The sequence below is a fragment of the Macrobrachium rosenbergii genome, chromosome 25 (assembly GCF_040412425.1).
Source record: "Macrobrachium rosenbergii isolate ZJJX-2024 chromosome 25, ASM4041242v1, whole genome shotgun sequence".
NCBI lineage: Eukaryota > Metazoa > Arthropoda > Malacostraca > Decapoda > Palaemonidae > Macrobrachium > Macrobrachium rosenbergii.
The window spans coordinates 15260262-15287963 of NC_089765.1; the positions used below are offsets into that span (position 1 = coordinate 15260262).

General features: G+C 38.7%; 3 protein-coding genes across 3 annotated transcripts; 1 reads left to right on the forward strand and 2 right to left on the reverse strand.

The window, feature by feature from the left end:
* Positions 1-2685: 2685 nt before the first annotated feature.
* LOC136852374 (endochitinase-like) lies at positions 2686-7556 on the reverse strand. Its single transcript, XM_067126962.1, has 12 exons — positions 7446-7556; positions 6648-6705; positions 6301-6467; positions 5955-6120; positions 5447-5553; positions 5130-5245; positions 4835-4961; positions 4171-4365; positions 3920-3998; positions 3406-3556; positions 3043-3094; positions 2686-2912 (listed from the first exon to the last, which is right to left on the reverse strand). The coding sequence occupies exons 2-12, from the start codon at positions 6703-6705 to the stop codon at positions 2904-2906; spliced, it is 1227 nt and encodes a 408-aa protein (XP_066983063.1). The 5' UTR covers positions 7446-7556; the 3' UTR covers positions 2686-2903.
* A 3909-nt stretch (positions 7557-11465) lies between these two features.
* LOC136852373 (endochitinase-like) lies at positions 11466-17982 on the forward strand. The gene is made up of 13 exons (XM_067126961.1): positions 11466-11641; positions 12395-12452; positions 12642-12808; positions 13421-13586; positions 13940-14046; positions 14319-14434; positions 14781-14907; positions 15259-15453; positions 15791-15869; positions 16068-16218; positions 16566-16632; positions 17034-17147; positions 17551-17982. The coding sequence occupies exons 2-13, from the start codon at positions 12395-12397 to the stop codon at positions 17674-17676; spliced, it is 1473 nt and encodes a 490-aa protein (XP_066983062.1). The 5' UTR covers positions 11466-11641; the 3' UTR covers positions 17677-17982.
* A 1520-nt stretch (positions 17983-19502) lies between these two features.
* On the reverse strand, positions 19503-27699 carry LOC136852179 (putative ammonium transporter 1). The gene is made up of 9 exons (XM_067126623.1): positions 27564-27699; positions 24850-24939; positions 24208-24435; positions 22988-23187; positions 22135-22371; positions 21559-21670; positions 20933-21169; positions 20471-20575; positions 19503-19816 (listed from the first exon to the last, which is right to left on the reverse strand). Exons 1-9 carry the CDS (start codon positions 27697-27699, stop codon positions 19503-19505), a joined length of 1659 nt encoding a protein of 552 aa, XP_066982724.1.
* Positions 27700-27702: the final 3 nt, after the last annotated feature.

The following is a 27702-nucleotide window of genomic DNA, read 5'->3' on the forward strand; positions in this document are numbered from 1 at the left end:
TTCATAAAATGTTCTCTTCTGTCTGTAACATTCTATGTAAAAAAAAAAAAATAAATAAATCTTTGTCCTCTTCTTGTGAATGTTACTTTGAATTCAGTCTATGAATGCATTTCACTTCTCTTGATCTGGAAATATTACTGAATCTAATAAGCTCTTGATTTGCTTTGCACAGGTACATTGGCCTGTCATTAATGATTCTTAATATTAGACAACGATTGGTTTAAATGAGCTAACTTTGTCTGGTGCTCCTCAAGGTAGTGTTCTGGGGCTTGTACTGGTTTTAGCCTTTCACAAGTGGCATTGGTCCATATACTACAAGGTGTCAATTAACTTATTCTGTCTGGCGTTCCTCAAGGCAGTGTTCTGGTCTTTTATTGGTCCCAGTCTTTACAAGTGGCATTGGTCCTGGTCTATACTACGAGGTGCTGAATAACCTCCTTTGTCTGGTGTTCCTCAAGGTAGTGTTCTGGGGCTTGTACTGATTTTAGCCTTTACAAAAACTTTGCTCTTGGTCTATAATATAAACGAGTACAGTATGCTGATGATTCTACTCTTATTGCCCCAGACATTCTTTGGATTAATGGTATTTCACTGATAACTCCGAATGGATTTTGCCTTTGGAAATATATCTTAGTAGAGTATTTTCAAGCCATCGTTCTTATTTTTATTTATAAGTGGCTGACAAAACCTTTCTAAAATCATCTTTCTGCTCCATTCAAGAAGCAGATTGTATAATTATCACCTCATAGTTTTCTTCCTTTATTTAAAATCATTGAATGTTGATGGAGATGAATAAAACTGTTCTTAGCATATATCCTCATTATTGGCGTCCTTATCTTAAAAAAACGAAGCTTTGTACAGAGGTACTAAAATTGGACACCAAACAAACTTAATCGTTCTTTATAACTGAGATTTATTTTTGCGGCTTTAGCATTATGTTTAGAAACAGGCTATGGACTTCTTGAAACTCATTAGTTTTATTAATCATGCATATATTAAAACACAGGTAGAACAACTTGACCCCAGCTAATGTCTGAAGTTTGTCCAAGTTTTACAGAAACTAACTGGCTCTGTGTATAACCAAGATTGTTTAAATTAGGAGAGTTTGTGAACAGTATGTGGTAACCAGATTTTAGTCACCATTAAGTCTCATCAGGTTTGTCGATTAGTGTCAGATCAGTACATAAAGACCACTTTCAGGTGCTGTTGGGTTCCCTGAAGGAAAACTGACTGTTTTGTCACAACTGGCCCTAAGAAGTGAAGATTGTTTTATATGTGGCGTCTGACCTAAAAGTATAAAGATTGTCTCATGTCTGATATGATTAAAGAAAAAGGTATCAAAGTTGGTTCACAGCTTCCTTCAGGATTCCCTCAGGTTGAGGAAATTTAACTGCTTGTGTATAACCAGGGGCTTATTTTGCATATGGACAGTTTTGAGTCTGGTGTAATTAACAAGCTTTTGGCCAACTCAGTTTTATCAGTTAGAATCTTTATATATATTTTTAACAGCTGCAAACTCAGCTGTCATTAGAATCACTCTAGTCTGAAGAACCTTGACAGGTTGTTTACAAGAGGGGCCACATACCAGCACAGGCTCTTGATCATGGTGCAGCCCATAACACAAATTAGCAATTCTGAGTATTTCATGCTCTTTTAGTAAACATAAAGACGATTTTCCTCTTTTTAGGGAAAGGCTAACGGCAGCTGAGTGCCCAGTTTTGGTCTCTGTGCAGTACCTTGTGTCTGTCTGACAGAACTGATGACAGCTTCAGGTGACCAAAGGCAATTTCATTACATATCAGGCACGAAACGGTCTATAGGAAAATAATAAAATTCGTAAGCAGAGTTGATAAATAGATGGGAAGTCACGTGACCCTCTGTTTGTTAAGCTGGGCCTATTTAACGAATATACCACTGGTATGAGTTGACTCAATACTTTTTAGTTTTCTGTAAAAAATATATTGTGCCAGCTTTGTCTGTCCGTCTGCACTTTATTCTGTCCGCACTTTTTCTGTCCGCCCTCAGATCTTAAAACCTACTGAGGCAAGAAGGCTGCAAATTGGTATGTTGGTCATCCACTCTCCAATCATCAAACATAACAAATTGCAGACCTCTAGCATCTGTAGTTTTTATTTTATTTAAGGTTAAAGTTAGCCATGATCGTGCTTCTGGCAACTTTATTAGATAGGCCACCACCGGGCCTAGGTTAAAGTTTCATACGCGGCTCATACAGCATTATACAGAGACCACACCGAAAGATAGATCTATTTTCGGTGGCCTTGATTATGACACAAACTACATACTTTCCTCGCCAACTATGGGTGTCCAACTGTGGACCCCAAGTGTTAACTACCAAAATTTGGTAGCCCAAGGTAAATTGGTCATGCATTAGTCTGGGAATTGCTTATGGGAAAATAATCATGAATATGAACAAAACTATTAACTTTCTTCGACTGTGGGAACCCTTAAAAGTGTTGGGTGAAATAAATAATAAAACAACCTTTATAGCGCCCTAATAAATTTACTGTGTTTCTATAATGTCTCCACTTAACATTATGAATAAGTCCAAAGCAGTATATTCCACTCGGGTCTGTCAACCCTTTGAAGATTGCATCTCGTTAAAATTCTCACACCTTAAATCAATTGCAATACTGAAATACCAACAAAGGAAAAAGAAGATGCGTGTACTAAAAACTGTTTATTTCTTCAATTTAGTCATTTGTACTGAAGACATGTCAGGTCAGAATATCTTATAACATCCAGTTAAGAGCAATTCAATTGATTTTTATACATTTTTTCCAACGTACTTAGTCAAGCTTCTTAGTCAACATGATTTTGAGAGAGAATCCAAAGGGCAGTAGTCTTCACAGATGACCCAATTGTATCTGTAGCAGCCGATGGTTTTAATTTTTCTGAAAGTAGAGATTTTAAAATATCATTTCGTTGCCTTGATAAATGTTTTCTAAGAAACCATTAAAAATATATATAAATGATTTAATCATAATGTAATTATTTTTTCTGATCTTATTGACGGATGCTCACCTTAGTTGAATTAACTGGAACAACGTAATCCTTGAGGCCATTGTACATGACGCTGGAAAAAAAAAATAGAAACATGAATGTAATATCAACAGTCTCAGGAGAGAGAGAGAGAGAGAGAGAGAGAGAGAGAGAGAGAGAGAGAGAGAGAGAGAGAGAGAGAGAGAGAGCAAAGGCACACAAGGTTGCAAACTAAAGTTTATATGTTTCCTATATTCATAATTCTTAAATGCCAATTTACCTTAATCAACTTTGTGTAGTTAATTATAAATTAATAAAATGTTCTAAAAAAATAAAAATAATAAAAAAATAAAAAACTACGCCTTGTTTATAAAATACATAAAAAAGCAGACCATCTGAACTCACTTCATCATGGGATTAACACCCAATCCACACCAGTTGTGCCAATCGTCCTGATCGATGGCCCAGGTCATGGCTCCAAGGAATCCCATCTCCTTCACGTAGTCCATCTTGATTTGGAGGCTGTCGGGGTCTTCGTAGCCGACCCACTGGTCGTCTGGAGGAAATGAGTAAAAAGAAGATATCTTTGCCTGATCAGCTTTAAGATAATCCCCCTTTTTCCCCAAAAAAAGGGGGTGGGGTTGAACTGTAATCTTGTTATGCATGCTATTCTATTTCCGATTGCAAATACTTCATCTTAAACAAAATTCGACATTTTATCTTGAAAAATAAAGAAATGAGAGCAGGTTCAATTTCTAAAACTTTGGTGGCTTATAACTCAAGAGAGGCCATTCTAATGTTAATCTTTGGGAATGACTTTAAATTGGATTAAACTAACTTTGTTGAGCAGTGGATTGCGTATAGTCTCACCGGACTGTCACATACATAAAGTGGTGTAATACTAAACTAAATTGTTTACCTTTGTAGGTGTAAGGAACTAGACCCAAGTTATCGTACTCAGGAACCCAGGCTTTGTCATCCAGCATCATTTTGCAGACCTGTTGGAAGTCCAGAATGACATTGCAGTGGTTAAATTGTAATAACTCCAGGGGCTTCGACTTTTTGGGCTTCAAATGAATATGCTGAATATGCTGAAGAGGAAATAAGCAGTTGATTAAAATCTCTATCCATTTCAAAGAATTTTCTATTCAATCAAACCTCTACTCTCACCTCGAAGTACGCCAGAGTACCGTAAGCCTCCGTGTAAGGACCTGGATTTCCTCCTCCGATCCACTGCTTGATGCCAGCGTGGATCTCGTGGTTGTCTGGGGATGAGAGAGTGTACGTCCTCGCGTAGAAGGGCGTTCCGACCACCAGCTTGTTACGTGGGCATCCGAATTCCTCCCACAGAAGAGCTCCGTCGTTCTGACGTGAAGATTTGTGGACAGAAGACATGTTATTAGGCGGATTTATTTCCGACTGAGGAGCTTCCACGGCTTGAGATGAAGGTTGAAAGTGAGATTTGAGGTCTATTCAAGTTTGCTGTTGTGAATGATCTTAATTTTTCTTTTAAGAAAGCTGAGAAAAGAAGGTTCACTGTAAGAATTACAGTGAGGAATTTCATTTGAAATCTCATTTTCGAGACGATGATAAACAATAATAACCTGGAAATACGATGAAATGTAATAATTATGTATAATCATTGGGCAGAAGTAAGTGAAAATAGTCATAATGATTTTGGGGAGGGTCTGATTTTTTATTTTATCTACATCATCCCTCCAAATACTTCTCCTAAATGAATGGTGAGGGCCATATGCATTGTAGTACAAATTACTTTGGGAGTTTCTCTTGAGTCAATCGTCAGATGCATTTTGATAACCACAACAATGCTTACCACGTTCAGCTTTTCATAAGACCATTCATCAAGTCCCGGCCTTGTGTACAGCATGGAATGCACGTCGGCGAAGTTGCACCAGTTACCTCGGAGGTCATAGGTCATCAAGTGAAGGGCGTCCAGCAACCTGTTGGCAAAAGGTCATTTACCCCTCGGCGATGAACAAAGTATCAGACTACTGAAGAATCTACTGAGACAAAGAAAATCGCCAAATCTAGGCACTGGGGGACATTTCTTTAAAATCATGACACTTTTGGGTATTGTGGGGGAACTGGGCAATGTTTATTTTACTGACTGGCAAAGCTCGGGCACGTGGTATCCTTCTTGGAGTCTGAACCTGGCAACTGGCACGGCAGCTGTGAGTTCCCATCCCTTGCCCTCTGCGTCAAAGGCTGCTCGAAGTTCCTCCACCTGAAACGTAAGATTGTGCCTGAAGATATTTCGTCTAAGATTGTATATCATGCATCAAGAGGCCAGTAAAAGATAAAAAATGAGAAAATCAAGCAGTACAACTATTCAAAAATGCTCCAAACTTCAGCTATCAGCATCAGAAAAGAAGGCATTTCTATATCTCCGTAATTATAATGATACCTTTGGGGCACACATACTAACCAGTGTCAAGAAATTGTCTTTGTCAGCCCATGCGCCACCCCTGTCGCTTGCCCCGGGGTACTCCCAGTCGAGGTCGAAGCCATCGAAGTTGTACTGGTTAAGCATGGCTGTCAGGAAAGAAATAGGAGGCCCGTGAAACAGGGTAAAGTTGAAAGATTTAGAAATGAGAGGATATCTCGTTTTAGAAGATACGAATATTCACTGCTCTTTAATCAATGCTGTGGATAAGATAGTCATCCACTTTTCATTTCCTAGAATACCCATTTTTATAGATCTGAAGGTAAGGTTGCAACTAGGATATAAAATTGTTCTAATTACTGAAGATCTTTATATCTCTTCTTCAAGATTTAATGTCTGAAGAGGAAAAATCAAGAATTTCTATATAAAAAGTGGTTCAACTAAAAAAAAAAAAAATATGGATTTTAAAATATAGAACAATTCCAGCATCTGTCTTTAGCCAACAAACAACAGTTACAAAATAAAGACAAAAGAATCTTAGAATATTTACCAACGACACTCTTGATGAAACTGTCCCTACGTTCGGGAACACCGACCATCTGGGAGTACTTCCTGCCTCCTTCAGCCCATCCTCCGACGGCAATGGTGGTCTTCAAGTCAGGGTACTTGGCTTTCAGACCCGTGAATCTCTCGTAGTTCTTTCCCTGAATGTCCAACTGAAAGAAAATTTTCGTTTTTCAGAACTTTAGCTTGGAGATCCTACCGTCTAAAGCCCGTTGGATCACTTCTTTGAAGCATTGAGATCACTTTAAAATCATTATCATGACTCTTATACTCCAAGAACCATCCTGGAAATGGTATTAATGACTTAATAGGCTTTCCCTTCCTCTCTTTACCTCAGGATCTAGGACGAGGACCTCCCAGGTGACGTTGGAGACGCCGCAGAAGGAGTAGATCAGGTGGGTGCAGAGATCAGCCGGGATGTCATCGATGTCGTAGGCGCCCTCGCCAGGTCGGTACACGGCCCAGCTTTCGAAATAACAGGCTCTGCGTCCAGGGGTCTCTGCATGTTTAAAGGTGAGGAGGACTGAAAGCTCGTAAACTGAACAAAATCTTGAACTTTACGAGAACGAAAATCTAAGCCATTTTATTTCCATGGAATATTGATTCTTCAATTATAACTAGTACTAATAATAGCATTACGTCTACTATTGATTACAGTAGTGACTGTTATGTGACTTACGAGCGCTAATTGCTGCGATAACTCCGAAGAGTAACGCTGCTGCCAAACGAGAAACCATCTGAAAAAGATATAATTAAAAAAAATTAATTTAAACTAAACATTATTATTAACTTTCGTTTTTGCAGAACATTAGATGAGTATGGCTTGACACCATAACAGCTTGTATTTTGCATTTCTCTCTCTGGTAGTAATCCTGGCTTTTGACTGATTAATATTGAGGCAGTTTAACCAGATCTCTAAACCAAAAAATCTTAATTTGAACAAGTTTGGCCCCAGTGATTGTTCCATAAGTGGAAATAAAAGGTAAATCTTAGTTACGCTCTTATACAGGACTGCAAGGAACCAAGAGAATACCCAACACCTGCTTATTTTGAAAAATACTCTGAAACACGAAATCTCTGATGGAAAACTACAAAAAAAAAATATTTCTGGTGCTACTGATGAGCTTTCACTGTAAGTGAATGAAGCAACTAATGTTTCGGAAGTTTTCTGCACAGGTAAGATCCGTTGATAGTCGTGGGAAAACTAAATATTGTTGAAAATCTTTATCAATTCCGAGTTGTTCACCGTCGATCCCTTATCTCATTATCTACGAAGGACACTGAAATAGGAAGTCATTGCTTAACTACTGCTGTAATTAGCCTTATAATAATAATAATAATAATAATAATAATAATAATAATAATAATAATAATAATAATAATAATAATAATAATAATAATAATAACATAGAAGGTATGAGATTCGTCAAAAAATGAAATATGAACCCAAAGAAGCCGACCATTATTAGAAACTCACCCCTCTCAGCAATGAAGGAAACCGTACAAAAATTACGCGAGTCAGTCCTTCCTTCGTCTACGTACAGACGAGTCAATAGGGAGGACAGGCGAAACTTATATATGAGCGAGACATAATTGAAAATGAGTCTAGTGGGCGTTTTATCACCGTGAGAATTACGTCTGGTCGGCAGGCGCTTGGAGTGCCTTGCAAGAGGTTGTTTTGTGGAAAGTGGACGAAAAATTCTATAAAAAAAATGATTCGAGGTTTCTGTTTTCGTATTAGTGTCCAAGATGTTGCGTGAATGTATGCAGATGTTGGCGTTACTCTTTATCGAATGACAGGAGCGTACTTTAGACAAACACGTGTGCAGTGGGTGATCTTGTTAATTTTCTTTAAAAGTAAACTATTGTGCCGGCTTTGTCTGTCCGTCCGCACTTTTTCTCTCCGCCCCCAGCTCTTAAAAGCTACTAAGGCTACAGGGCTTCAAATTGGGATGTTGATCATCCACCCTTCAATCATCAAGCATACCCAATTGCAGCCCTCTAGCCACTGTAGTTTTGATTCTATTTAAGGTTAAAGTTAGCCATAATCGTGCTTCTGGCAACGGTATAGGATAGGACACCACCGTGCCGTGGTTAAAGATTCATGGGCCGCGGCTCATACAGCATTAAATCGAGACCACCGAAAGATAGATCTGTTTTCTGTGGCCTTGATTATATGCTGTAGCGGCTGTACAGAAAACTCGATTGCGCCGAAGAAACTTTGGCGCATTTTTTACTTGTTTTTAGTGCCTTGATTCAACTCGGGAGCCTTCGCCTGTTGAAAATTCTGAAGTTTTATAAACCAGATTTGCCTAATTTGGCTTGACTAAAGACTGGTTAGGAGTTCATTCGAACTACTGACAGTTCACAATTTTAGCGCTCATAAATTTACATTTATTTTTATATACGTTTATATACATAAATTGGCATAATGTTGCCAAGCGGTGGTAAAACCTACTTTACACCTGCGCTGAGTTTTGATTTATTTTGACGAGAGTAATATACATATGTATATATGTATATATATATATATATATATATATATATATATATATATATATATATATATGAAACATAAGTTGAATTAGCACTTGTCAGTCACGATCAAATGCAATTAGGCCTAACTCCTTTAATATGAATTTATTTCTATCCTTTATAGGTCTAGCTTCTAGGATGAGTGTCTCAGAACGCTGCAACAAATTCTGCCTCTCTTCTCATTCAGCTCTGTAACGCTAAATACTTCTTCATTTGATGAATAGCAGTTTGTCAAATGAAGAAGCATTTACATTGAAAAACAAAGACGTCTAATATGATCATCAAGACAATGTCTGAAAAGGGAAATATTTGAAAGTTTATTGTATTAACCCAAACCTCGAGTACGATCCGCAGGTTCGGGTGTACTCGCTGACGTTCGTAAGAAAAGATAACGATCGAACCAGGACATTGTAACATCGGCATATGTTCATGGGAACCCTTCCAGGTGGAACACGATGTAAAATTAATAAACAGAAGAATGAAATTTACCGAATAACACGTTACAGATCACTCAGATAAAAGCAAAACTTTGATGATAAGAATAGCAACCATTTGGAAGACTGGTTTACAAGCAGTTGTGTAAGTGCTCTAGGCTCATGTTATCAAGACTCCATCTAGTAATGTTCCACTGCCTACTCTGAGATCCAACCCCATAGATCTTGATCCAATAAAGAGTTAGATGATGTAAGTTGCAACTGGAAAGCTTTCTGCCATGATGTTCTACCCTATAGTACAACACTGCCCTAAAATGGAAAACTGCAGTATCTGCATAATTTTCGAAGTTGAGATATGCCACTTATTGGGCTTGTGAAACACTAATACACAAGTTACTGCAGTTTCAGAATGATTCTTCAATGCTTTCCACGAGTATTTAGTGGGAGTCCCATTTGCAGTATCTGCCAAATTAGTCGTAAGGCAAGGGAAAACTGCAGTATCTACCATTTTTCTCAGTTTCGTATTTTTGCAGATACTGCAGGCTTCCATTTTAGGGCAGAATAGAAGCCCACTTTTTGATGATAGCTTAGGAAGGGAACCTGGTTACATTTATATATAGTTCCTTGAATGCTGTACCTTCATCTAGCAGATACTTTGCAACGGCACATCCTTCCTTTTAGTCGATTTTAATGTTCCTTTTGTACCTAGTGACTATACATACCTACAGAAATGACTGTGGTATCTCTTCACACCAAAATAGTTTAGTTACTACCCTTCCTTCCCTGCAAGGCCTAAAATCTCTTGAATGACCCTGGTAACTCATAAAATGCAAGGTTCATCCTCAGAGTTCTCAAGGAGAAACCTCTTCAGTAGCAGCAGGAAGATTTCTCAGAAGCACTTATCGAATTGCAAAAGAATTCGAAACATGTTGTATCTTTCCCTTGGGTTATCTAGGAATTCAGCTTTCGATTTTGGGTTAGAATTCAGAAAAAACAAGCAAACTGTAAAGTTATAATGGCGTTTTATTCTGTGCTTGTCTCTGTAGCAAAAGGCTTAAAGTTTTAAGTTAGATTTAGCAGAAGAGGACCTTGAGGCAATGAAGTTTTATTTTAGAGTAATTTTTTTTTAGTAAAGATCTCTTAAATAATGGGGTTCCATTCTGAATTAAAATGAGAGAAACTGGGATTGAAGCTAATACAATTTGATTTAAGTTAGGATTATAGTACTATTTTTTTACAACAATAAAATTTACTTTAATTTCCCTTTTTGCATAATCATCACTCCTAAATATAAATTGTAAGACTATTTATGCATTCAACATCGTAATAGGTAATAAGTAGAACATTCCTTTTCTTGTTTATATTAACCTGGAATATCAATATTTTTTATATTAATCAGGAATACATTTTGCATCTTTGGGAGATACCATGTTCTTCTTAGAACTATTTGAACAAATATATAAACTATATCAAAGTTAGGCGTGTCATTGGTATTCTGTATTTTGTCATTGTGGTAAACTTCTCTTTTTTTCTTCTACATCAATTATATTAGAATAAGTTCCAGAGTGGCTTGCATAACTGAACCTTCTCAAGCATTATCTAAAATGGTTTGTAGTTCAAGATTTCAGTTGGAATTATTTTCATTTTCCTCTTTCAGTTTTCGTTACCATACGAACATAAGAGGGACTTTGCTATCAGTATATTATGGTAACCGTTAATCTTTTTATTTTTCACTTTCAATACAAAAGCTTTATCGCACGTTTAATTTTATTTTGGTGCTTTTTCACAGATTTCCTCTGTTACCAGAAATGAAGCCTGTCGTTTGATGATAGTTAGTCTTTTATAGTTTTCATTAAAAATATCTATATATTTAGAGAATACCAGCTTGGAGGTTTCAGAATGAATTTTACTTATGTCTTGGTGTTCGTCATCATTTACTCAGATAAAAAAAAAATCAAACATTCTGATAATCATCAAAGATACCTGTCTGAATACTTTTTTTCAAAAATAATCTTTCGAATATTCTCCCCATTTACCTGCAACCAAATTTTGATGAAGGCGTATCTGCGAAAATAACTCTTCGAATATTCTTAATTTCTGTTAACCTTTATAACGCAATCTATGGTAGTTCAGATAATTCGGTTGTGTTTATAAACACTTCATTTCCTAATACATCGAAGCAAGTTGTGGCTGTGATACAGTGTTGGAGAAAGCCTTCAGGTGAAATCGACAAATTTACAGAATGCCAGTTTAGAGATTTTAGAATGAATCTTTCTTATATCTTGGTCTTTAGTCTTTGTTATCCTTTACTCAGAGAAAAATAAAAACAATTCAGTAGCACTAGCTAAAATCAACAGTGCTAACTTAAGTAACCCACTTTTCACTGCATTTCAAAGTCCTTGATTTTCTGTGTGTGGGGCACTGTACTCACTGACTGATAAAGAACCCTGAGAGAAAATCGAGTGGGTGTTTTCCCCTCCCCTCTGCTTTTTTCTGTTCGTCATGTTTATTATTGTTGTAATTTTCTCTGGGGGTTGGGGAGTGGTATAGGTCTTTTTTATAGGGGGGAGGGGAGCCTGTGAATGCTATATAAGGCAGGGGCAGCGTTCATTTTTGCAGACCTAAGAGGGGGCAGGACGAGTCCCCGTTGTTTTGTCTCGGTGAATCGAAAGATCTTCGTTGCTGGGAGCTGCTGAACTCCAAGGTAAGGCTGAAAGAGATTTGACAGACATATCTTGACTTTTTTTTCTGAAGCTGTGGGCTATTGTTGCAAAGCTATGCTGTCTAAATCGTTTTGCTGATCTCGTATCAAAATGAAAAAAGATTAATTTCTTATTCATTATTGTTCCTGAACATTTTCTTGAATTTTTAAAAAGAAAATATGGTTAGATTCCTGTTCAGTTCGTAGCCTTACCAGAAAGCCTACTTTCCCATGACGCTATCAGTTGACGGAATAGTTCCTTGGTGATGGAACTTGTTTTTTTTTTCTAAAAAAACATCCTTTTCAGAATCTAAGGTTTATTATCGTCCTTAAGTAACTACACTAAAATCAAATTTTGATAATAGTGTAAACAGGCTTGTAAAACTGCAGAGTGTGTATCGCGTTGTCAAATGTTTCTTGTTACCTACCAATAAAATATAAAATCAACATTTCTTAACAGTTACCAACTGCATTTCTGCATTATATCTGTCGATAGTGGAACTATAAAACCCTCTGTTTATCCAAATTTAAAGCCATTTTTCTTTTAAGGTGTATAACATTTCCCTCTGAATAAGTTTCACTCATAAAGCCAAGACGAACCCCTTTCCCAGGATATGAGGGAATTAGCATATGGATTTTAACGTTGTCTGCAATAGCCACCATTAAATAACACTTATCTATCAATTCTCACTTAAATTAATCAGTGTCTAATACAGTCCTCTAGTTTTTATAACCTGTCATTATCTCCTTTTCCAGATGTTGACGAGAGTGGCGGCGCTTTTACTCTTCGGAGTATTTTTAGCGGTTCAGGCTGGTAGGTCGCGATGACCTCATATTTTGGCTGTTCTTATCTCACAAACCGTTCCCATAAACCTTGATTTCTCTGAAACAGTCATGAAATATAGATTGGCTTCAGTAACAGTACTTTTATTGGCTAGGGTAAAAGGATATCGTGAATTTCTGCCAAAGAAAAAGCCCCAACTGAGTCTAATTCACTCAACAGAGACCCCAGCTAGACGAACCTGCTACTACGAGAGCTGGGGATTCACCAGACCCGGCGAAGGATCTTACGACATCGAGGACATTCCAGGAGACCTGTGTACCCACCTGATCTACTCCTTCTGCGGCGTCTCCAACGTGACTTGGGAGGTTCTCATCATCGACCCTGAGGTAGGTCATGCCCTTGGAGGTCAAGAAAGGGGTGGTTTAATAGTTTTTTTCCCCTGATGCCTTTGTATTCAGTCTTGAAAAGCTTGTGAAAAGCGTTCTTGTAGGTTATTCTTTTAGACCTACTTTCTTTGCTGGTTCTTAACCGGGGGGACGCGGTCCCCTAGGGGGCGTCAGCAATTTCCAGGGGGGGCATAAGCCCTAGGGGAAATTTAGAAATTCTCTAATTGTATTCGTTATTCTTTTAACAAGAGTGAGGAACTAATATTCAGAAGTTTATGAAGAAGTGCAAACGTCTCGTCTTATAACGTTAGTTTCCTGTAGTCTACTACTCTGGTTAGGCTCGTTGGGCTTACCATGTTTTGTAACTATTTATCTCCTTTCCTATCCCTCGAAACCCCTTCTCTTTCTCTTTTTTTCATTTTCCTTTAAATCTGGGAGGGAATTTTACTCATAGATGCGAGGGGGGCGTAGAAGGAAGGACCATCTCTTAGAGGGGCGTGTAATAAAAAGGTTCACTACTCTAAGACATCGTAACCGTAATAAGCAGAACTGTAATGGCTGCACTAAAGCTGAGACTCAAAACTCAACTGACATCAAATTCTTTCCCTTCAGCTTGACATCGATGCTAAGGGCTTCGAGCGCTTCACAGCCCTGAAGCAAAAGTACCCTGACCTGAAGACCACAATTGCTGTGGGAGGATGGGCTGAGGGCGGCAAGAAATACTCCCAGTTGGTCAGCGTTCCAGAACGAAGGGCTGGATACATCAGGAGTGTCGTGGGTAAGTTTTCGACCCTTATATTCATCCCTGGAAGGTGGTTGCTTTAGATTAGGGCGGCCTTATGCCTGCCCGAGACCTCAGTCTATGGTGGCCCGTAAGAGTAATAATGTAGAAGGAAGTAGGAAGACTTTTGTGAGCCTCTGGACTCGGACCAACATAAGAGACGACCAAAAATGGCCATATCCAGTAGGCCAATATGCTCTCTAACTAAACTGTCTTTACAAAATTAAAAATTGATTGTGCATTATTTTTTTTAGATTACTTATAGATCTTAAATAGACGTTCCATAACTCAAGTTATAAGATTATCTTCCAGATTTAATGCATTTTCTAAAGCGCACTTCTTTTTATCAGCTCTGCTGAACGAATACAACTTTGATGGATTTGACCTTGATTGGGAGTATCCTGGTGCCATGGACAGAGGTGGTACTATGGCTGACAAGGACAACTTCCTGAAGTTCGTAAGTGCTCAACTTCATTCGTCAACATTACACAAACATATCTGTCAATATTTCGCATTCAATCAGTGGTTTTAGATTCCTCTAAGACATATTATAAACCACTTTTACAACTTTTAGCCGCTAGGTTGTATATTTCAAGCTAGAACTCATTCCATAAGTAGCATTAGACTGCTAGAATTGTTATATGATGACTGAATAGTACTAGGAATGGTTATGACTGAAGCTATTATGTAATAATTCGTAATGGACATATCTGAATCTCATTTTATCAGGTGCTAGAGCTGAAAGCTGCTTTTGAAGCTGAAGGAAAGGGCTGGGAAATCACTGCAGCTGTACCAGTGGCCAAATTCAGGCTGGATGAAGGATACCATGTCCCAGAGCTCTGCAGGTGAGTTGGATAAATGTCCATCACTGACAGAAGTTTACTGACCATAAATTGAAGTTTCCTTGGTAATATTTGCACCTAGATATCTTATGGGCTGCTCTATGAGCACGAGCCCGTGCTGGCATAAAGCCAGCTTAATAAAAAACAACATTTCACCTAGATTCTAGACCTAGTTCCATACAGTCTATAAAGGAAGTATTGCATTAATCACGCCTAGCTTTCAGACCTAGTCCCACACAGTCCCAGGGAGCAAGCTTTGCATTAAACAAACCTAGCTTTTAGATCTAGTTCCATACAATCCCATACAGCAGGTACTACATCAAACGCCTTTGTAATTCTTCTCCAATAGCCTTCTGGATGCCATCCACTTGATGACCTACGATCTTCGAGGCAACTGGTGTGGCTTCGCTGATGTGCACTCAATGCTGTACCGTAGACCTAAGTGGGACGAGTGGGCATACGAGAAACTTAACGTGGTGGGTATTCGTTTCTTGATATTATTCAGATGTCTTTGGATGAATACTTATTGTATAGCTCCTTCAATTCGTGTATTTAACCACGTTAACACAATTACGTCGTTGTGAAACTCTCCGATGACACAATTTGATCAAACAAAACCAATAATGATTTGGAAGAACAAAGGAAGATGACAATAACAAGTGAACCGTGTGATTCAGTTTACTAACTAATTTCGTAAATGATTCAGTTTAATTTCAGCAATTTCAGTGATGAAATTGCCTCTGTTTACAAAGAAAAAACATTAAATATTCCTGAATGTAAACAAAAAGTTCTTTCTCCACGATAAATTTCTCTTAATCCCCCGTCAGAACGACGGCGCCCTTCTGTGGGAGGATTACGGCTGCCCTCGCGACAAGATCGTCATCGGAACGCCCTTCTACGGGCGCACGTACACCCTCGGGTCTCCCGACAACCACGGAATCCACGCCGGAATCAAGGCTTGGGAGGGCGGCGGAAAGCCAGGACCTTACACCAACGCCACCGGCACTCTCGCCTACTTCGAGGTAATTGGGAAGTGACTCTGTTTCGGTCACGAATTTAGGACGAGAAGAATCGAATAAAGTCGAGATGAAAGGCAAGCGTGGAGAGAGAGAGAGAGAGAGAGAGAGAGAGAGAGAGAGAGAGAGAGAGAGAGATGACACTAGCGCCAGTGACCAAGTTATCTGAACACAAAAGAGGATATTCAGTATTTTTCAGTCATATCTTTTAAGGCTTATGTCGTTAAACCTTGCTTTCATTTAAGTAAGCCTTAAATATCTGCTCTCAGGTGATAGTATACTTTCTGTATTGTAATGGTATATGTAGATATATGCACATTATAGCCTCGTATTTTTTCACTAGATCTGCAAGATGATGATTGATGATACTCAGTGGACTCCAGCATATGACGACATTGGTCTAGTCCCTTACACCTACAAAGGTAATGTCACTATGAAAACAAAATAATCTTTATATTTATATATGTCAGCTGACAAATCTTCATCAAACAAATCAAAGCCTTTTACTAAGACCGCTATACCTAAAAATTCTGTAACCTCGTATACTCTCGTATTCTGATTATCAGAATAAGCTACAAATCCTTAGACCTAATTCACCAAAATCCTTTCGCTCCTCTTAGACGACCAGTGGGTAGGATACGAAGATCCTGACAGTCTCAAGATCAAGATGGACTACATCAAGGAGATGGGATTCCTTGGAGCCATGACCTGGGCTATTGATCAGGATGACTTCCACGGATGGTGCAACAGAGGAGTCAATCCTATGATGAAGTGAGTGGAGAAAGGATTCAGTTGTAGTCTGGGATTTAAATCCTAAGATATGTTGTCAAGATGAATTCCACAATGGCTTTAAGCTTATTATTTTATCTCATTATCCATTTGATAAGGTTAGAGACTTTTAGGCTTATTAGGAATCCTTTTGCGGACCTCTGGACTTGACCTGCCAGCCGGAAAGACATTTCTCCATCTTTGTGGATATACGCTTACAGTGTTTCAATTATATGCTCTAAGATTTGAGTTATTTAACAAGAAAACAAAAGATAAAGCATTTGTAAGAAATAAGTTTTTGAAGGATGTTATAACCAATCCTTTCCTTAACTTTTGACGTCCTATTTCAGCACCATCTACGAAGGACTGAAGGATTACATGGTCCCAGATGCCCCTACCGTCATCCCAGAGCCAACGGTATGTCTTTAACTAAATTTTATCTGTTTTATTTGCTTTGAATTAAGCGAAGGAAGGTAAACTGTGAGGTTGAAGTTAAGCTGCGTTTATCCCAAACTGATTCAACACAAAGAATGATTCAGATTAAAGATAGTACCATAAGCTTGCTTTTTTTATGTCGGTATAGAAGACATTAATGTTACATTATCCTTTAAAAGAGTTATTTCATCTGAGAATTTCCTTTCGGCCTAAAAAATAACATCCAGAATGAGTCATCTTAAAGTTAATACCATAATATTGCTTTTTCTACGTCTGCATAGAAGATATTTATGTTACATTATCCTTTAAAAAGTGTTATTTGATCTAAGAATTTCCTGTCGGCCTAAAAATTGGTAATTTTACCTCTTGATTTCATTTTGAAGCTCCCCACCCCTCCGGGACCAACCACAACCAGGGACCCATTGGCTCCAACGACAACAGCACCACCTATCGACTGCACCAAGCAACTGTACTGGCCACACGAATACTGCGACAAGGTACGTGAGCAGTGTCGAGACGTTTGGCTGTGTTTTGACTTTCCAGTTTTCATTTTTATATTAAGAAAGATTCACGTTTGGTAGATTATTTAATAAGTGTTCACATTTTTTAAATAAAGTCTGGTGAGACTGCAATTAAATTTAGGATTTGTTCATGCGAACAGAAGCATGAATGTTGGAATTTCTTACTTCTTGGCAGTAGTACTGTAAGCAGTGTCGTGACGTTTGGCTGTGTTTTGACTTTCCAGTGTTTATTTTTATATTAAAAAAAGATTCATGATTGATAGTTCATATAACATAAGTGTTCACAATTTTTGAAAAAGCTTCAGGGGATACTGCAATGAAATTTGGGATTTGTTCATGCAAGCAGAATGTACGAACTTTGAAATTTCTTTTTTTGCAGTATTACTGGTGCGTAGAGGGAGTACCAGAGTTACAGCAGTGTCCCTCGCCTCTGCTCTGGAGTCAAGCATCAACCATGTGCGACTGGCCAGACCAGGTGGACACTTCCCACTGCAAGTTGCCTTAAATTAACCTACTAGAGTTCCGTTCTTCCACTTCCACCGAGCGACCGATCTGCTCAGGAGGACGAAACTTAAGTCTTAAAAATTTTAAATCTTCGTTCATTCTGCGTCAGGTTTCTAGAAGTAATGATAGACAGAGTGCCTTTTTTTTAGATTAAAGATTTGAAAGCTTTGTCGTTTATGGCGTCATATTTCAGGAAATGACTAAAATAAGCAGGTGGTTTTAATCTTTATAGGTCGGTTATTCTCAAGCTGATATGACGTGGACCGAGTTGGTTTTTCAGTGATTAATAAAATTCCTGAACATGTTATCGCCAGTTTCATTAATTTTCCCCTGAGGGTATTCCACAACGACGTCTAGTGAACCTTATAAATCATCCGTTATTGATAGAATTCTTTTTTTATTCATCGTATTTCAAAAAATCAAATTTCGAAATCATCGATAACCCATAATGTATAAGATTTTTTTTACTTCTATATAATTTTAAGAAATTGGGAATTATAAATATGTGATACTGCAAACATAGAGAGAGAGAGAGAGAGAGAGAGAGAGAGAGAGAGAGAGAGAGAGAGAGAGAGAGAGAGAGAGAGAGAGAGCAAGGAGGTGCTAAAAAGTTCCCAAGTATTAAGATATAAATGGTCTCTCTCTCTCTCCACAAACATTTCAGGTTATCTAAATTATAATTTCATATGATTCTTCATTGACAAATGATATCACTATATCAAAACACCGGGAAACAGAATCATCAGGAACATGTCAAAGAAATTTTTTTTATTAACAAAAAAGTAAAAAAAAAAATAAAACAGGAATTCACATTTAATTCCAACATTATACATAAATGACCCGAAACCAAAAAGGAAAATAAAAAAATAAACTAGAAAATAAACGAAAAAAAAAGAAATACTATGAAATAATCAACATAAACTTGGTAAAAATATTCAACAGTTGATTAAAATACATCAACAGACTTCAAAATCCCGAAGTTATTTATTTTCGTTGGTACGTGTTCGGATCATGATGTTACGTAACCATTCCAGATTTAATCAAGAGGAAATAATCCAGATAGCGATGTGGCAACAGTGTATTTTCCATCTTAGCGTAATACCCACGAGTTGTTAATTCGAAAATACTGGGTACTGGTATGCTAAGACTGCCCACGACCACTAGTGGATCCAGAAAAATTTCATGGGTGCCGGGCACCAATTTTCACAATATATAAATGTATGTATAATATACATACATATAAAATTTTCTAAAAAAAATTTATTATTTCTATAACAGATTTTTATTTTTCCCATTTTTATATTTCTCATTTATGTTATTATTATTATCTAAATCTTCAATATTATTATTTTGTCATTTTTATGGGGGGGGGGGGGCACATGCCCAGGTCGCCCCCCACCCTGGATCCACTAGTGCCCACAACGCGCTGTGTATTATCGAAGGTGCCCACTACTCAATTTTGCTTTTTAGATTTATTTCTGTGTACAGAACCCATTGTGGTTTATGTTCACATACACACACACACACACAGAGAGAGAGAGAGAGAGAGAGAGAGAGAGAGAGAGAGAGAGAGAGAGAGAAATCCGACCAATGAGTTAGTGAATTAACAAGGAGAAATCCTTTTGAAAACATTAGGATAAACAGGTAAACCCAAGATGGTATGTTCTTTAACTGGTATAGTTACCACATTAACCTCAGAGGTGTGAAATTTAACCTCTGCAAGGTTAACTAAGAAAGCAGCTAAATTAGCGACAAATTCAGAATGCCTCTGAAGGAGGTGCAGTGAAATGCTAAATCTGAGTCATAGAATGGAGTCATGTTCATTCGTCACAGCTTGGCGTGTTCTCCATAATACCCATCGTCTATATACCCCAGAGACTTAGGCGTTCCGTAACCCCTGTTATCTCTCTCTCTTTCCTCTTCTCCATCGTCAGCCCTTATTCCCGCGGGAGGAGGATCGTAACCCGGATTGTTTTCATTGGGGTAGAACTGACTGATTTTGAGCGCGAAGCTCTGATGGAAGTGGGGCGGGTAGTAGCGAGGTCTGCGGGCGTTTGGTAGCGTCCAGCACAAAGCTGGTCCTTGGTACGGTCCCTGGTAACCAGACCAGTTGTTGTCCCAGGTCATATTTGGAGGCAGGTCTGAAATGAGAAAAGAGAGGTTTTTAATTACTGTGTGGTTGCTACATGCCTCACTTCCACTGACGAGATATATAGCTTCTATGATCATTGATCTTAAAATAAATCTGCGGTATTGGTATGGTACTACTTTGCTTAAAAGTTGGTATGGAATGGAATATACACTGGGACTTATGAGGTCATTCAGCGCTGGAGAGGAAATCGAGAGTAGGTAGGTTTGAAAGGTGTAACAGGAGGAAAACCTCGCAATTGCACCATAAAATCATTGTTAGGAAGAGGTGGATAGCAGGATGGAAGAAAGATAATATGAACGGAGGTACAGTAAAAGGAATGAAAGGGGTTGCAGCTAGGGGCCGAAGGGACGCTGCAAAGAACCTTAGTAATGCCTACATTGCACCCCGCGAGGTGCACTGACGGCACTAGGCCCCTCTGGGGTTGATTAAAAGTGGAATACTATAGACACTTCTTGAAATTTTGTTTCTTCAGGCACCTGTCTTTATATTTAGCCTTGACTTTGAGTAAGGTTAACTTTCCTCTCAATATCCATGAAAGGCAAGTTTCTCTGCTTATTGAAAAGGTTACATTATTCTGCTTACGCAAGAGGGGAGCTAGAGTTTTGCTTAAGTGAGGTGTGGTATAAAACTCTCATTCACTTACTGAGATCTTTTTGATTTTCTTCTGCCTTTGCAGGGTTACTGTACTGGGGTTCTTGCCAAGCCTCGACGGGATAAGCTGGTTCTCCGTGCTTCAGTATGTCCAAACCTGTGGACGGGAATTGCAGATAATTGTGACATTATGTTAAGCTTTAAATGCTTCATAAACGTGACCATTATATGGAATTTATAAAAAAAAAAAGCATTTTTAATGAAATAGTCTATACATTTAAGTTGATGTCATGATGTCATTAAGATCCTAAAAATATCATCAGAATAAATTTTAGACTAGATTTGTTGCAAAAACGTGCATTTGAAGTTTTCATCTATGTCACAATCGTTGACTTGAGGTTTGAAGACTTACCATTAAAAAAGAACTTGTTTATATTGTTTATAAAAGGAAATAAGATGCTAAGGATTAAAAATGTCTGAAAATATCATAGAAATTCTGCACTCCCTAACCCACCTTGCTCCTCCATCTCAGCAGGCACTCTGAGCACTCCCATGAGCCTCAGAAGCCCAAATATGATGACACAAAGACCCCCTGTCCAACTCATAATGGCTAAAGCTCCTGCCATGTTCCAGGCTAAGACTTCCAGCGACCCACCGTGTACAATTCCATCGTCCTGGAAGAGTGCAACTGCCACTAGGCCCCAGAATCCCCCGCCCATGTGGACACCCACAGCATCTAAAGGGTCATCGACTGCAAAAAAATGACGAAAATTGATTTCTGTTCAGAGTGCTAAAAGAAATCCTTGTAAACTGAGCTTCTGGAAATTTTTGATTTACTAAATTCTTAGCAGGCAGAGTGAAGATTAAAACGAAATAGATTTTAACGTAATCTTCTTCAGAAGTCTTAAAGATGTTGCAAAGCTTTTAACTCCATGCTAAAAATGCGTGTTTATGTAGTTAGTGGCCATACTGTGTGGTGCCTAGCAAGCAGATTTTGAGAAAAATTCTTTTTGAAAATCTATACTTGGAAGCACTGTAAATTTTAACGTAGTATTAAGGTGATTTCCATGGAAATTTTGATTAAATTAGTTGTTAAAAACTAAAAGAAAAAATGGGTAGGGAACAGAGACTGAGTCCTACCTTGAAGTTTTGGCAGGACGGTGTGTATGACGAGGAAAAGAAACGCAGCAATAGCGCCTGTCACGAATGCTCCCCACGGCTTCATCACGTTACACCCAGCACAAATTGACACCTGAGGAGGTGGAATACATTTTGTGTAATTAAATGTCCAGTATAAGGAAAACATCAGCGCCATAGTGTTGTGATTTATACCCTAGAGCTGACAGGAAAATGTAGAGTTGCACATTTATACAAACAACCTCTGAACATTTTCAAAGATGTTACAGCCATTGTTTTATGTCTGATCGTAACAGGTTTGGACACACAGACTGTAGATGGCCAGTATAAGGAAAAGTGTTGTGATTTATACCCTACAGCTGACAGGAAAATTTAGAGTTGCAAATTTACAATAACAACCTCTGAACATTCTTTTCAAAGATATTACAGCCATTGTTTTATGTCTGATCACAACAGGTTTGAACACACAGACTGAACAGAACCATTGTCTCTGAGATTTGCAACTTATTTCCACAGAGAATCTTTAAATACATTCTCATATATTTCAAGCCTGCAACTTTTTCACAAAACACGACTTACCATTCCAGCCAGGGCTCCATTCAGAGTCATGAGGAAGGACCACTTGCTCATAGGCTCAAAGATACCAGTCCGGTAGAGGAACAGTGAGGTTATTCCACCGCCACAGCCTGCTATCACCGTGTTGACGATTGCCTTCGCCACAGCAGCTGTGTCTCCCTCCTTACTTATAGACGCCTGAGATCCGCCGTTGAAAGCCAGAAACCCGAAGAGGAGAATGAATCCTCCTAAGGCTGCGAGCTGGAGATAAGACGTCAGAGAAGGTAAGGAAATTTGATACTTCTGTATAAAGTTAAGTGGTTTAAAGATCGATTGCGCTACTTTGCATGGAGTTCTGTTCATTCTATAGACTCATAACAGTAGAAATGTTTTTCAGTTCTGTGTTGGGGGTTATAGAGACTGAGTTTGATGCTTCTGTATAAAGTTAAGGGGGTTAAACTCTGATTGGGCTACTTTGCATGGAGTTATGGAGTTCTGTTCATTCTATAGACTCACAACAGTAGAGATGTTTTTCAATTCTGTGTTCGGGGTTACAGAGGCTGAGTTTGGTACTTTTGTAAGAAATTAAGGGGTTTAAAGACTGACTGGGCTACTTTGCAGGAAGTTATGGAGTTGTGTTCTCTCTACAGGTTCCTAAACAGTGAATGATGCTTGTAAAACTTGTGAATTTCCTACAGAAACTACTGAACAAAGCATTCACAATCTCAGACTCAGTTACACGTCTTAGACAAGTGGCAGACTGAAAGAGGGTATCATTCCCAAATTGCAATACCAGCTTACTGCTTGACTTAAATACTTTATAGCCAACCACTTATAAATATACTTTATAAACTTAAAAAAAAAAGGGAGTCCTTACAGGTAACGAATGCCCGCGTATCTCCTTTCCATTTGGGCCAAAACGTCCTATACGAGGTCCAAGGATGACAGCTCCTGCAAGTGATGCTACTCCACCCGTCAGGTGTACGACGCCAGAGCCAGCGAAGTCCTGATATGCAGAATCGACCAGCCAGCCGTCGCCAGACCACGCCCAGTGCGATACGATAGGGTAAATGAATCCTGTAAGGATAAACGTTGCTGTTGTGTGTCATGGGTCTAGTTTTGGGGGTAAGTATACTTACTGTACAGTGATTTGTTGGTGATGTTAAGTCTTGAAGTAAATGTGTTTTTTTTTTACATAGTCCCTTTGCAGTAGGTTACATTCAAATGTTAGGTTGTTCAAATCCATCTATCACAGTCCAGTCTTTTCCCTACTTGACAATTCTTCCGCAATATTATTAATGAAGTCTAGATTTAAGTAAAAAAAAAAAAAAGTCATAAACAGTTTTCCTAATTTTTTTTCGGTCTTGAGTGTATTTGACTTTTCATTATTATTATTATTTTTGATTTTTCTATCTCAGTCATCCTATTCGACTGGGTGGTATTTATAGCGTTGGGTTCCGGGTTGCATCCTGCCTCCTTAGCAGTCCATCACTTTTCTCACTATGTGCGCTGTTTCTAGTAGCACACTCTTCTGCATGAGTCCTGGAGCTACTTCGGCATCTAGTTTTTCCAGGTTGCTTTTCAATTATTATTATTATTACTCAGAAGATGAACCCTATCCACACGGAACAACCCACAGCGGTCATTGATTGAAATCTAAGCTTCCAAAGAATATGGTGTTTGGCTATCAGAGAGAGAGAGAGAGAGAGAGAGAGAGAGAGAGAGAGAGAGAGAGAGAGAGAGAGAGTTAAAGTTAAGTATACCTTAGTTTCACCAGACCACTGAGCTGATTAACAGCTCTCCTAGGGCTGGCCCGAAGGATTAGACTTATTTTGGCTAAGAACCAGTTGGTTACTTAGCAACGGGACCTACAGCTTATCGTGGAATCCGAACCACATTATAGCGAGGAATGAATTTCTATCACCAGAAATAAATTCCTCTAACTCTTCATCAGCCGGCAGGGGAATTGAACTCCGGTCCATCGAGTGACAGTCCGCAGCTCTACCGACTCACCAACAAAGAGCTTGAGAGAGAGAGAGAGAGAGAGAGAGAGAGAGAGAGAGAGAGAGAGAGAGAGAGAGAGACCTTCAAACTTACCTGTGATTGCTGTGGAGTAGACAAAGTAAGCACCGAAAGCGCACCTCTCCGCCATGGACCCAGAAACGATCGTTGCGGCCGAAGCGGCGAAAACAAATTGGAAGAACCAGAACGCCAGTTTTTCGTCTTCCACGCCCACCATCGCCCAGAACTCCGTACCACAGAAGCCGTTGCCCTCGCCGAATGCTAGTGCGTAGCCCACTAGCCAGTAGATAACGCCGCTTATGACTGCCCAAATAAAAAGAAAATTAAATGTGTTTCGGTTTAGTCACGTGATAATTGTTTATGCCTCCGGCTACCTATACGAGCCCTGAGCTCAGTTATCAATGATTTTATTACAGAAAATCTAAAAAAACGTTTTTCTCGCCATTTTCCCTTTACAGGGAACACCTATGAACCTAGTTTTAGGGAAAAAAAGGAAAAAATTCTAAGTGAATATATATATATACATGTATATATATAAAAATGTATATATTTATCTGCTCCCAGTTTTTTCTCATTCTTCTATGAACCTTTGTCTCCATCGTATTACCTCAGTTTATAAAATCCAAACATCAATCTGGCCTAAGGCCACACATACCCAACAGTGATAAGAACTCTGCTCTGGCAAGAGAAAAGTAAAGGAACCTATCTTTTACTCACAAACGTCCAGCATATTCTTCATCAGGATGTTTGTGGTGTTCCTGGATCTCACAGCACCGGCTTCCAGGAAGGCAAACCCGCACTGCATAACTGAAACAGGTGTTGTAATGAAGTTTTAGTAAGATAGGAGTCTTATCTATGCACAGAAGAAGAAGAAGAAGAGATTAAAGATTAAAGTCAGATCAATTTTGTTGCACGTGTACAAACATAGGTCTACGTACCCGAGTCGGGTGAAATATCCTGAAGAAAAACTGCGTTAGACACTGTATGAATAAAATTGACTGTGGCAGAAGAAAGTGCTATAATATCCAGCAAACGACAAAATATGAGAATGTAAGAGAGAGTTTTTGGGGAGTGAACATGTGCCTGGTGGTGCCAGGTGATTTAAACGCTAAAGTGGGTCTCAAGGAAAGAGATGGCGTTGTTGGGGGTTATTTATGGGTTGCCCTATGAGCAAGAGCCCGTGCTGGCATAAAGCCAACTTAATCAAAAACAATAACGTGGGGGTTATGTTGTTCATAGAGTACATTAAAATGGAGAGAGTCTTGTGTCAATGCGTCGGTGGAGTGAGTATTTTTGCGTACGTCTTATATGTAGGCCTAAGTCTGAGTCACCTGTGAACATAGAAAACAATTTCAAAACATGTCTTTTCAGTTACTCAGATTGTTTTTTTTTTCCGGCTGAGAAGTTCATCATTTATAAAACAGAGATAAGGGAATTTCATAGCATCTTTATTATGCGCGCACTCTTGTAAATAAATAAAAAAAATTACTTAAAAAAAACTTTCCTTCCACCTGGTTACGTTTCAGAATCGAGTGAACGCTTTGAACCTTTGTTAACTGGAAACTTTTTAACGTTTTTTCTAGGAAAATTCAGGCCCAGCCCACCACTGGAAGTACGTCATAGCCAGTAAGAAAAATCCTCTTCTTTCGTTTTTGTGAATATAGGAACTTTATAGATGCCTTTAGCACATGGTCAATTATGCATGACGCAAGTATACGGTAAGTGACTGGCTCATCCAGGCGGTGTGGTTCATACGAACAAGCGTGTGTTGTATAGTATAAAAGTCACTGCCAGACTACGTCATCAATTGTGTCGGGATTAAACAGGTTTGCGTTCAGTGAATTGTGTCAGATTATTTTCTAGCAAAATGGTTTCGTCACAGAGGCCTCTGGAGGAAATAAGTAGCCTACGATCAATTATTCCGTCAAGCAACGCAAAGAACGGCAGTTATTTATGCTATTCCTTTATCATTTCATTGCTATAACTTTCATTCAGCACAGAACTTACCGATTATCATAATTGGCATTTGTTTACAGAAAGGTTGATATAAGTGGACCTTGGTTTACATATGGCGCCCGTACTATCTTTTTGCTTAGCCATCTGTGGAACTTTTGTGGCATGGCGAGTATTCCTCTAATCTAACCTTCTCTAACCTAACCCACGGTCTAGACGTGACCTAAACTAACGTTGGGGCATTGCGCCCTGCTTGACCTACGGTGGGTGGGTGAGGGAGGGAGGCCTGGGCCAAATTGGGCCAGACACCCACCGGACCTAAGGAAAAATGTTCTGCCTGACAGACGGGTAATTTTGTAACTATGGGAAAGAGCGATAGATGGCAGCACAAACTAGAGACCGCTTTAAATATATTACGTAATTTTTATTATAATATCTTATAAATTAGATATGTTCTAGTAATTCATCATTGCATATTTTTTTTTATAAATAAACAAATGATCGTTTGTAATATAAGACAGAAACAGCAACACATAGGTGACAGATTTCCACTAAACTTCAAAGAAAAACTCTCGTGGTTTGTGACACAGTGCACCAAGATTTTATCTGAGTATGGGCAAAAATCAGTGCTTAAGATGTTGCCATTACATGATACCCCATTCCCAAATTTTTCTCCTGATGTTGGCACGTTCGGGTTTTGACTTAGGCTAATATCAAAATGGCGGAGATGTGGTTCCTATTTCCTCTTAATCAGCAAATTATTAATTTCATACAGTTCTGAGGATTTCTCTATCGCGTTTGTGTTCATGTAAAGAAAAATTGTTTCTCGTGCCAAAAATATTTAAGTAAATAAATATACAGATAAATATTTAGTGTGTTCTGTTATCAGACATATCCCTCCACAGTTCTGGATTGCTTCCATATCTCAGTAGCTGTTTTCTTCATTTGGAGAGAGAGAGAGAGAGAGAGAGAGAGAGAGAGAGAGAGAGAGAGAGAGAGAGAGAGAGAGAGAGAGAGCAATTTAGATTTAGAAACAGTGGCTTCACAGCCCAGTCTTGAAGAGAGAGAGAACAATTTAGATTTAGAAACAGCGACTTCACAGCTCCATCTTGACTGATGATAATTATATGCCCCAAACTGTGATTCGTGAAGAAAATTTATAGGTAAGACGTCTTCTCGGCAACCTTGAAACTTTGACGAGCATGTTTTCATATGACAGATCATGCGTGAATATTGAAAGACGATTTGCATTTTCAGGAGCTCTAACATGGCGGACGGTATGCTGAACCAAGAGAGGCTAAACGAAATGGCATCGAAATGCGAAGATATCTAATGATTTAACGTTGATCGGGGAGCTAAAACATAATTCAAAGCTGTTGTATAACACATTTGTCAATCTGCTAAGGAGGCTATCGAGAATAACTGCATGCAGTGGCTAAAACAAAAGCCTAAGAAAACACTAGAATTGGAAAACTCACAGAACACGAAGAGACCAGCCATTATCAGAAACAAGTTATCCAGATTGGCCTCCAGCACACCAGTCTTCTTCGTCAGGACTTCGGAGAGCTCCTTTGCAATGTTGCCCCTCGTGTGAGGGCCCTCTATCAGAGACATGAT

Bases quoted from the DNA above. Each gene is read 5' to 3' on its own strand.
- LOC136852374 (XM_067126962.1), bottom strand. From the start codon at position 6,705: ATGGTTTCTCGTTTGGCAGCAGCGTTACTCTTCGGAGTTATCGCAGCA. The intron at 6,468-6,647 runs GTAAGTCACATA...TTAAACATGCAG, and splicing joins TATCGCAGCAATTAGCGCTC to AGACCCCTGGACGCAGAGCC. The intron at 3,557-3,919 runs GTAAACAATTTA...CATTTCCTCCAG, and splicing joins AGTTCCTTACACCTACAAAG to ACGACCAGTGGGTCGGCTAC.
- LOC136852373 (XM_067126961.1), top strand. From the start codon at position 12,395: ATGTTGACGAGAGTGGCGGCGCTTTTACTCTTCGGAGTATTTTTAGCG. The intron at 12,809-13,420 runs GTAGGTCATGCC...CTTTCCCTTCAG, and splicing joins TTCTCATCATCGACCCTGAG to CTTGACATCGATGCTAAGGG. The intron at 15,454-15,790 runs GTAATTGGGAAG...TTTTTTCACTAG, and splicing joins GCACTCTCGCCTACTTCGAG to ATCTGCAAGATGATGATTGA.
- LOC136852179 (XM_067126623.1), bottom strand. From the start codon at position 27,699: ATGTCTCTGATAGAGGGCCCTCACACGAGGGGCAACATTGCAAAGGAG. The intron at 22,372-22,987 runs GTAAGGACTCCC...TCTTATCTCCAG, and splicing joins TACGCGGGCATTCGTTACCT to CTCGCAGCCTTAGGAGGATT. The intron at 21,671-22,134 runs GTAAGTCGTGTT...CCACCTCCTCAG, and splicing joins ATGGAGCCCTGGCTGGAATG to GTGTCAATTTGTGCTGGGTG.